At 34.6% G+C, this 11,370-nt stretch overlaps 1 protein-coding gene across 1 annotated transcript in view; it reads left to right on the top strand.

The window, feature by feature from the left end:
• Positions 1-3,841: 3,841 nt before the first annotated feature.
• IPO11 (importin 11) overlaps positions 3,842-11,370 on the top strand; it is a gene marked incomplete at its 5' end in the record, with an annotated part of 35,520 nt that continues 27,991 nt past the window's right edge. Inside the window, 6 exon segments of the mRNA XM_010172068.1 lie at positions 3,842-3,974; positions 4,908-4,966; positions 5,820-5,868; positions 7,564-7,634; positions 9,033-9,225; positions 11,269-11,369. Of these exon segments, the coding sequence (XP_010170370.1) occupies positions 3,842-3,974; positions 4,908-4,966; positions 5,820-5,868; positions 7,564-7,634; positions 9,033-9,225; positions 11,269-11,369 (606 nt within the window).

Below are 11,370 nucleotides of genomic sequence, written 5' to 3' on the forward strand. Positions count from 1 at the left end.
TCAGGTACTGGAAGGCCGCTATAAGATCTTGTCTTATGCGGCTTACGTTCTTCAGGGATAGGAATCCACTGATTAGAACATAGATTTACCTTTGGCTGTAGACTGTTGCATCTCCAGTCCCATTTGGATTTAGGCAATAACGTAGTACAGCTAACTGAAGTGAGTTTAACATCTTTTTCAAACATGTTAAGTTCGAATCTTCGGGATTTTATTTTATTCCTCCTTTTTAAAGAAAATACTATAGCGCACATAACAAAGACTATTTCTGAAGGTTTGCCTGCTTATTTATATAGAAAAGAATTTCAGGCTGTGTGGTCATTAAGGTGAAATTTTAATCGTCAGGGGTCTGAGGAACTGACGGCTGGCTCTTAGGACAGGACTGAAATGATGTGTTGCTATGAGATGAGTGTGTAGAGGAACAGTGTTTTCTCTCTCTGCCAGGTATAGGTAAGGATGAATATAATTTCTGCATAGGATATATTAGTTTATATTTTGAAATCTATTAGGCCATTATACATGATCTGGATAACTGAACAATACAGGTTTTGGTATTTTCACAGATAGTAATTTCAAAACAATAAAGAGCAAGTGAGATAATGACTTAAAAGATGTTGCTTATACAGCCTGGTTATGGAGCTGAAAATACTGTTAATGTTCAAGGATATAGTAAAAAATTAAAAACCTAATCCCAAAGCCCCATTTTCTTAAAATAGATAAATCCATACCATCTCTGTAGAGGGACAGAAAGGAATTTATAGATCATAAGGTCCAGTATTTGTTGTTAAAGTTGTTACGTCCAACAGTACCTTTGCAGTATTTCCACAATCTTACTAGGATCAAAAAGAGCTCAGTTACCTTTGGTCATTTTTGTGTTTCCAAGAAACAAGTTTGCATGAACATTTATCCTTATGGAATGCTGGTTTTCCACCATGGTATTTTCTTTGTATATTCTTTTATTTGTAGAGTGAGACAACTTGAGACATGCAAAGAAAAGGCTTACAACAATTTTTTTTAGATTTATTAGGCAGTTCTTGTCAAAAATACCATTGAAATTTCATTTTAATAAGCATACCCTTTTAAACAGGCTTTTTATGCTTAAATGTTAGTTTTTAACTTGTGGCTATGTTCAGGATCCAAAGTTCCTCTATCATCTAATTTAATATGAATGAAAATTTTCAGTGCATCCAGTTTCACTGTGTTGGGAGCACTGTTTATATTCACAGTTTTTTGAGGATTAGGTGGGAAAAGAAAATTTTCTGAGCATCTGGCACCACAGGGCTCATATTTAAGGATTCATTTATTTTAATAATGGCAAATAGGACAACATTGAAGTCTACTTCTTCTGTGTACTGTTAAAAGGAATTCACACCTGTTGGATGGCATGTGACTTCTCTTGGACAGTCAAAAAACCTTTCTTAGGGAACATAGCCATTTGAAGCTAAAAGTTCTAAAATCTTAAGTAACAGATTGCAAACTTTCTTGATACTTTCAGATAAGTAGTTAGGGTTTCAAGTTGTTTGTTGCTTTTTTTTTAATACAGCTTTGGAAACACTTTATAAATTTTTAATGTAATGTGGTACTCAAAGATTGCAAGGTCATGCTTACAGATAAGGCATCCGTTATTTTTACCTGAAGTTTGAAAAGAAAAATGTTAGATGACATGTAGATTGTGGTACACTAGCTTGTAAATGCAGCGTGTTTATAACTTCATCTTTCTGGTAGATAGTACAGTTATGATTATAACTACACTAACGATATTCAAGGTAGAATTGACTGCTTTAGTACAAATAGAAAAATGTAATATCTGGTTGTATATCATTGGTGATATGCTTATAAACTTTTATCTTCTTTGAACCTGTTTTTCTGGACTTAGTCTATTAAATGAGGATGGTAGCTCTTGTAAGTAAAACCAGTGAGTTTTATTTTTCTATCTAAAAAAATGTAAAAATACTGGTTAGAGGTTTTTCCCCCTAATTCATATGACATTATGCTTTCAAGTCTTCCTGTGGCTTCTTGGCCCTGGTTCTGAAAGAATGTTGTATTTTTACAGTTTATCTGAAAAACTTTATTTTTTTTTTCTGAAACACATTCTGCACAACTTCTCTCTTAATCCAGAACCACTTTTATTTACTGTCTTGCCATGAACATTTATCCTTATGGAATGCTGGTTTTCCAGCATGGTATTTTCTTTGTTTTGAGTACCTTCTCTGCTACAGTATATGGTACTTTATTCTCTCTTTGGAACTTCAGTGAACGTTTTTATGATTGTTCTGCTTGTTTTGATGCTTTGGAGATTGCAGAATCTTTGAAATACGGTTATAAATAGCAATCTTGAATAGGAATCCTCATGATCATTGGCAGCCTGTGAAATCCAGCACTGAAACAGGTCTGCCATCTTTGCTTTTATTGTTACTATTCATCATGAACAGTTTTCATTTATGAAGATATTTCATACTTGTTCTTTAGCTTGGATATTTTTTTACCATCAACAGCATGCTTTGCCTGTTTTACAGACTAGAGGAGTTTAAGGCAGCACAACCCCATGACTGGGTGTTTAGGTCCTGCAGTAATACAAATTAGAATTGCTAGTTGAAAGACTTCAAATGTAAAAACATGGTATGTCCTCCAAATGGATACTGTGTGTGTTTGTGGTTCTGTCCCACCAGTTTTTAATAAAGCAATTCTTGTTTAAAATTTTCTTAGTACTAAGGTACACTGAACTGGTGACAAACATGGGTTTATCCAGAGTATATTCTACTCTTAGGACTGCTATTTTGAATTTTTATTTGGTTTGTTTGGTTGGCTTTTGGGGAGCGAGTTTTTTTGTGTGTTTTTTTAAATCTGAGTTTTTACTGCTTGCTATTATGGTTAGGATTAGTGTATTCCATTTAAAAGAGACGCCCTCCCAATATCCAAAGCCAACCCCCAAAACGTGAGTAGTTTGAAACTATTAGTAATTATTCAGTGGTGAGTTTTTGCAACTCCACAAGCACATCATTGAATAATTATCATGAGTTTGTATTGTCTTACCTCTACTCAAAGGAACCAAATAAGTTGTGTGCTTTTAATTCCTTTGATGTAACATGTAGCAGCTTCTTCCTTGACTATGAAGCTCTCAAGTGCTACACATGACTGAATGAGAATTCTTTATCTTCTGTTTATACTTCAGATATCATTATCAGGTGAGCGCTGTTTAGAAATTGCAACATGAATTAAGTTTGAGAATTGTTCAGTTCTAGCTGATTAGAAATTATTTGTCATTCTATATTTTAAATAATTTCAGGCAAAAAGTCAGGGTTTGCAGCTGTCAACAAAATAAAGTTAGTTTCAGTTAGGTGTTGTTCAATCCTATTTCTATTGGAGATAGGCACGGAACTGCTGACTGGGTCCCAGAATAAGCTCATTCAGGTGTTAACGGTGCTTTAAGACAAACAATTTAAGTCTTGTAAGGGAGGAAACAATGAGGAGAGGTGGCAGTTTTTTGAAGCCTCATATCATATTATAGACCCGTGACTGTATTTAATGAAAATCAGGTAGGAAAAGAGTCCTAAATAGTTATCATGAAAGTGGTAGAGTCATAGACCAAGGAGTCAGGGGAGCAGGTCAGTCTATTTTAGCATCTTCAGATTAAGACAAGACAGTTTTCTGGAAAACATCTTTGTATCAGTACAGCAAAGAAGTGAGTGAAACACTGTGGCCTGTGACACTGTTGCCCATGATATACAAAGAGATGGATTAAATAATTTAACAGTCTAAAATGGCCTTTAAAATGTAGAAATTTATTATGCTATAGCCAAATGCAGGAAATAAAATATATTGTTGGTCTTTCTTCCTTTTGCAGCTTGCATCTGGTATTTATAGCTTTGCATGTTCCTTGTGGAATCATCATACTGATACGTTCCTACAGCAAATTCATGCAGGGGATGAAGCTGCAGCCACAAATTCACTAGAAAGAACCTTGTTGTCATTGAAAGGTAATAATATAGAATGGTATTAAATATAAGGAACCAAATACATTTTTTTCACGGGGAATGATTAAGACTTTTCTGGTAAAGAGTTAGCATTCTCTAATAAAGCCATGCCCATGGGAAAACCAGTAATCTTGGTTTATTTTACCTGTACCTTTAGCAAGGCAGAAGGAAGATTGTTCACACAGAAGGGGGAGGAGGGACTCTTGTTTCTCAGTATCTGCCATTCTGATAAGCATGCTGTAAGAAGTCATAGTTTAGGAGGTGGGAATGTGGAGGGCATAACAGAATGCTTTTTTATGTGTGTTGTAATTTAGGCTTGCATCTGTCTATCTTTAGGCACTTAATTGAGGAAGCTGAGCTATTAATTTTGTTGCATTAAGTTCAACTTGTGTTCAGGGAAGAGGTAGCCTTAGCAGTCAGTTTAGATTTTAAGTTGATGTTCAAGTGCTCATCTGTGGGTTGAATACATGTTCTTACTGTACTGCTTTGAAGAACTGAAATGTTTGTGTGTGCTGCTTGCAGTGTAGGTGATACCAGCCTTGCATTGTTTCAGAAAGTGCAGCATGTGGTTTCTCTGGGTTTACTGGCAGTGATAAACCTGAGAAAATTCTTAAGATGGTTTATGGGCCCTAGTTGACTGTACTTGTCCCTTTTCCTTCTGCAGAACCTTTCAGAGGTTTCAGCTTTTGCAGAATTGTTCTTGATTCAGTAATTCTTGGAGTTGTCTTCATTATTTTACATATCATGTACTGAATTTTAAAGTAATTTCAACAAGTTTAGATTTATATTAAGTATGGTTGAGGCATCCAAAGGCCCAAAATTAAATGTTTTTTTTAATATGGAGAATTGGAAGAAACGTGCAGCAACTACTGTTCCGAAATCTGTTGAAAAAAGGGCTAAGAAATACCTACACAAGTAATTTTTTTTTTTCCCTAGTGCTTCGTAAACTGACAGTCCATGGGTTTACAGAACCTCACTGGAGTGTAGAGGTGATGGTGAGTGGCATATATTTGGTTTTAGTTCTAGACAAGAATTGTTTTGGGGTAACTTCTGATGTTGTTAGACCTATGTTTAAAAATCATTGAAAGGTGCACATTTGTGTTATGTAAAGGAAGATCAAGCAACAGGTTCTCAAAGGTGTCCTCCCATCAGTTAAGAACTGTCAGATCCTAGATAGATCTTAAATTCTGTGATACCAGTGGCATGATTTTTTAAAATATAAAGAGTACCCCTTCCAATTTACATGTCATATGATAGTAACACCCCTGTTGCTTACTGAAAGAGGTCTTTTATGGACTCTCCCCCATTATTTGAAGAGGATGTTTTCATTTAATGATCAATGTAATGGTATATATGTCCTGTCAAATTCTATTGATAGAATTTGTCTGATTGAGATGAAAACCTGTGGTATGCAGCCCATCTGGGGTGGAGGGTGGGGATAGAGGAGAAAAAAACCCAAACATCTCCCTTCACCCCAAACACTGCCTGTTTTGTGGGAGAAATTTGGTACGACGTACATCCTAAGCTAGGAAGCTAAGAACGGGAAAGAATGGGTTAAGCACATTGTAAAGCATATGTCTATGTTCACCTATACCTCCTTCTGTTAGAGATGCTATGCTATTTGTGTGACACTAATAAGGTAGGTTTGGATCATCTGTGCAGTCTGCTAGCTAGCTAATTATTTGTTTTATTTTTCCAAGACAATCTATTAGTTCAGTTAAAAGTGATAAGGTGATGTCTAAGCTAGTAACATACCTGAACTGACTTCAGTTTTACTCAACTTTCTTCTCATAACACAATGCAAAATAAGCTTATTCTCTAAGACACATACATTTTTATGTATTTCAGGGTTTTCTACATGCAGTGTTTGAACGGCTAAAACAGTTTCTGGAGTGTAGTAAGTATTTAGATATTTTTACTTGTATGAGCTGTTAAATATTAGCTGGATGAAAATATAATACGGTTTAGTGCATCATCAATAATCATCTAGGTGCAAGGTATTTTTATAAGTAAAAAGCTATTGCTTTAAACACTGCTGAAACTGTCAGAATAAACTTCAGTAAAAATGTCATTTTGTTTCAACAGGCTAAAATCCCACTAAAATTATACTTGGTGTGATAATGCCAATGAAAAAAAAAATCTTAAGCTATGGATTGACAAAGTATAGATATTAAAATATGTAGATGCTACGAAAACCCAGATCATCTTGAGTTTTCTTCTTTGAGAGTTTTATGTTTTTTCTTTTTCCTGTAGTTTATCATATAATTTGATAAGTGCCAAATAGGAAATAAAGACCACATTTACGTGTATGTACTTTATAACTGGAAAAGCAGTAGTCTGAGACAGGCAACCGTAGGTTAACACAGTTAACAGAAATATCAACAAAATTGGCAGGCATTAGTTCTTTTGCAGGGAAGTTACCTGAAGCAAGCAAAAAGGAGATGTTTGGCAGTGTTGGATCTGAACTCGCTCGTCTTTTCCTGCTTGTACACTTGTAGTAGACCTGGTGCAAGCCATTCCTTCATTTGAAGCTTGTCAGGTCATTCTTTTGGGATTCAGCAACACTTTTTCTGAGAATAGATGTCTAAACTGAGTAGAAAGATATTTTTTTATGTAAATGAAGATACTTGACTCAGGAGTGGCTAATCTGGGCTTTGAGCCTCATTTCTGGAAAAGATGGAAACTGCCACTGTGTTCAGTGCCAAAGTGAAACACCTTTTTTGCTGTTCTAAAATGCACACTTCTTTGCATGCAACTGTTTACCCCCTCTAGTCAGTGCTTTTTCTGGCCCTTCTTTCATTTTTGGCAAGACAGATGCCTAGCTTTAACAGACTAAATTGAATGCCATCTCATTGTGAAACTTGATGGTTATTGTAGTCCCCTAGAACATGAGGACTGTGGGGTTTGAATGTACTGAGATAAGAACTGAGCTGAGGCTTCCCATTTCCACTTTTCTGATCAATAAGCTGTTTTGCAAAAGTAGGCAGAACACCTCACAAAATTAGTGCTTACATTTATTATATCATGTTTTTTGCCTCTATGCCTTCATTATAGCTTTTTGTTTTTTACCTTTTTTTAATAAAAGTTTTATTTGTTTTGTAAATACAAAACATTTTCTAGTGTCCATAATAAATTATTTTTTAAAGTAGAGTTTCTAGAAAAGCACATAGTATTATGTATTAAGGATATACCTTACTTTTAACAAAAGAGCATTTTCATCTTTTCTATACGTTTTTACTTCTTGTCTATGCTAGCATTTGCTTGCATTATTTAAACTGTCTTTTATCATTGAGTTGTCTGTAATGATGTTGCAATTGTTTCCTTCTGATCAGTTACAGGGGATTTCACTGCAGCTGAGAGAAACCGTTAAAGCTTTTTTTTTTTTCTTTTTTTTTTTTTTTTCCCCCCCAGTACTCATTACCTTGAATTTGATTTTGAATTTGTTCTGCCATAGAACTTTTCTGGCTTCTGTAATCCCTGAACTACACATAAAATAAGTTTTTTCTCCAGTGTTAATTTTTTAAAACTTAGCTATCCAGAAAGAAAAGGAAAGTCTGAAAAAATGATAGTTGTTAAATATCTGATTTACCAGGTAGAAGTATAAGAGCAGAAAATGTATGCAGAGATCGTCTAGAAAAGACTATAATTCTGTTCACTAAAGTGGTAAGTCAATTCTTCATTCAGTACTGCATAGCTTACTGTTTTGGGGGCAGTCTCCTTTCAGATATGTGTGTGCCTTAAAGCCAATAGTTTTTACATCTTTTAAAGAAATGGAAGGTACTGCAACTTAAAACTTCTTTATTATGAAATATATTTTTGAAAGTATTTAAGGAAAGAGATTCCTGTTTGTTCATGCTGGCATAAGTTGGCAGGAGTGAAAGGTACATTTCCTTAGCTCAAACAAAATTAAATGCATTCTTTAAGTAAATTATTTAGCTAGGATTTTTGCTCAAGAAAGCAAAACTTCCAGAATTCTAAAACATTGGTATCAGCATTGATGAATGAAGAAGAGATAGACTTTTCATTCTGTCTTTTAGAAGTAATTAGATTGCTATTTCTAAGGCTCTCCTAGTTCTGTTGAATAACTGACCACTTTTAGTTCACTGAAAGAAAATTAACAAAAAAAACTATCTTGCCCTCTGTGACTTCTGTGTTACGTAATACATTTGGAGTTGTCAGCTAATTCTGTGCAACCATTAATTGCATATATTATTAGAAGGTACTTTTAGCATTGTCACATGCTCTGTTTTTAGAAGATATAAAACCTACAGAATTCCCATTGTTTTCAGAATCTATTTTGGGTGCATGGATCTTATTTAAATATTCAGTCTAATTATCAGAAGTGGGCACCTGTTAGCTTCACCAAAATTGCACTGAATGTGCTCTGACCCAACATTTTCAGTCTTTGTCATAGTACTTCTTACTCTGAACTCTCAAGCAAAGTATGTGAGGCATGTGCATCTTTTTTCATAGCCCTGATGAGAGAAATACACTTTATTAATAGATAATTTTACCACCTGTGGAAATTCAGATGCCAGAATTTAGGCTTAGTCATTTTTGCAGTAGTAGATAGGATTAAAGAAATTGACCAGTGCTTTCTAGACCACTAGTTGGAAAAGTTAAGCTGAGGAAGCTAGGGCTTGTACTGCAGTGGAGGGCAAGAAAAAAGAATAAAAAGTTAATTCCCTCATGCCTCTTTTACTTACAATAATTCTAACAGGGATGAATTATCTGCTAAAGTGTTCAGGGTTTTAAGTGTGGCTGATATGTTTTACACACTGTGTTGCTAGCAAGCTGGTCTAGTTGACATGAATATTATTCCTTAAGCTTAAAAAAAGGTAACTTTGAACACGAATCAAGAATTCCAGGGCAAAATAATGCTTCATTAACCATTGATACTGATCTCTTCCTAATATCCTGTCTGTGTTCAGTTTTCTTTTCTATAATTTTATATACATTGTCACTTGTTTTTGATAACTAGTTTATGAAAGCATTTAATAAGACTTGCAGAAAAAGTAATTTGATTTTTCTTTCTTCCTTTTTCACTTCCCTCATTTTTAGCTTTTGGACTTCCTGGATCAGCATCCTTTTTCATTCACCCCTTTGATTCAGAGGTCTTTGGAGTTTGCTGTAAGCTATGTTTTCACAGAGGCTGGTGAAGGAATTGTGTTTGAACGGTTTATTGTTCAGTGCATGAATCTCATCAAGATGATTGTAAAAAATTATGCCTACAAGCCATCCAAAAATATTGAAGGTAATGCTGCTATTTACTAAAAACATTTTTTATATTGAGAAACATTTTGCTAGTCGTTCCTAATAGTAAAGCTCCTATAAGACGTTCTTTTGAAGCACTTGATATTTTAATAGTAATGTATGCTTCTTTCTTTATCTTGAGTATTCTTATTTTGGTGGTTGAAGTATTAATATATATAGACATTGTCTTGCTAAAGTAATTTTAAATACACAAGGAGCGAGAATATATTTTCTTTTTTATCGTTTTAAATTTTATTGAGCTAATTTTAAAAAGTATTGAGGTATGGAATTTGGTTTATTTTCATCAAATGGTTTGATGCATCTTTCCCTTGAGAAATATTTGATAAAATGGGGTATTTGCTGTAATTAACTAGTAGCAGTACTCTGAAATACAGAAACACATTGAATCTGACATGCAGTTGAATTTAAAGCAGTTTATATGTTCTGCTTTGTAAGACTGTTTCATTCTGAGTCTTCATACACTGCTGTATGTATGGATAATGAAAAATAGAATTAAACTGTATTTAAAGAAAACAATCTTCCACATTAGTTTAACATTTGGTAATGACTAGATAACAATTAGCATTCTCTTTCTAAATTTGAAAAAGAAAATAGTTTCATGAACATACTGGTATGTGTCAGAAAGATTGTACAAGCTCTACATTTAAAATTCTTCAAACTATTGATGTATTTTAGTGTTGTTCCATAATTTTATAATAATAGAATCATAGAACGGTTAGGGTTGGAAGGGACCTTAAAGATCATCTAGTTCCAACCCCCCTGCCATCAGCAGGGACACCTTCCACTAGACCAGGTTGCTCAAAGCCTCATCCAACCTTGCTTTTAAAACCTCTGGGGAGGGGGCAGCTACAGCTTCTCTGGGCAACCTGTTCCAGTGTCTCACCACCCTCACAGGAAATAATTTCTTCCTAATACCAAATCTAAACCTACCCTCTTCCAGTTTATAACTGTTACCCCTCATCCTATCTCTACCTGCCCTGTAAAAGTCCCTCCCCAGCTTTCTTGTAGCCCCTTCAGGTACTGGAAGGCCACTATAAGATCTCCCCAGAACCTTCTCTTCTGCAGGCTGAACAGCCCCGACTCTCTCAGCCTGTCCTCATAGGAGAGGTGCTCCAGCCCTCGGATCATCCTGGTGGCCTCCTCTGGACTCGCTCCAGTAGGTCCATGTCCTTATGTTGGGGGCCCCAGAACTGGACACAGTACTCCAGGTGGGGTCTCATGAGAGTAAAAGCGGAGGGGCAGAATCATCTCCCTCGACCTGCTGGATGCGCATAATAAATTACAATGTCCTAAGTCCAATGATTATTGACATAAATTTCTACTTGCAAAAGTTCATAGTTGTGTTTGAGTTTTTGAAATAGAAATATGATTACTTCAGACAAGAAGAATATAGCAAATGCTGATAAAAGCTATAGCACTTGACTTCTTTCAAACTGATTAAAGAAAAATTAAAATAGAAAATTTATTTTTCTTTATTTCTGACTGACATATGGTGTTTGTATTGTTTATATGGTATACAGTATCTGGTTTTATTGCTGCTTTCTTTAACCAATATTAATTCCTAGAAGATCCAAATTATTTTTAAAATTGTATTTGGATAAACATTCTCAATAGGTATAAATGAACCCTTCTTTGAGTTCTCTGTGTTTTTAAATTCAGTAATGCTAAATGAAAAAAAAAAAAACAACCCAAAAGCAGCAGGTAAACAGTTTTTCTTTTCATCTGCATAGTAGCTGAAACACATTATAAATACTTTGTGAACCCCTAACAACCCTTCAGTCTAATTGTGCTGTTAGAAAACTGTTTTACATTAATTTGGGAGTTTTACTTGCTTAAAAAATGTACTACCTGAAAGTCTATTGTGAAAGTCTGCCATGGAAAGGTATTTTTTCTTTTTTTTTTTTTTTCTTTCCTCTAAGGATAAGAATTTATTATCTATTTATTTCTTTCCAATTTTACTGTACTAATATTTGATCATTAAGCCACTTAATTGTAATTTGGAATTTTCTATGTTTTATTTCAGATAGCAGTCCTGAAACTCTTGAAGCACATAAGATAAAGACAGCATTTTTCACATATCCAACACTAATGGAAATATGTAGGAGATTAGTCACTCACTATTTCC

Source organism: Antrostomus carolinensis, unplaced genomic scaffold (genome assembly GCF_000700745.2).
Source record: "Antrostomus carolinensis isolate BGI_N321 unplaced genomic scaffold, ASM70074v2 scaffold8127, whole genome shotgun sequence".
NCBI lineage: Eukaryota > Metazoa > Chordata > Aves > Caprimulgiformes > Caprimulgidae > Antrostomus > Antrostomus carolinensis.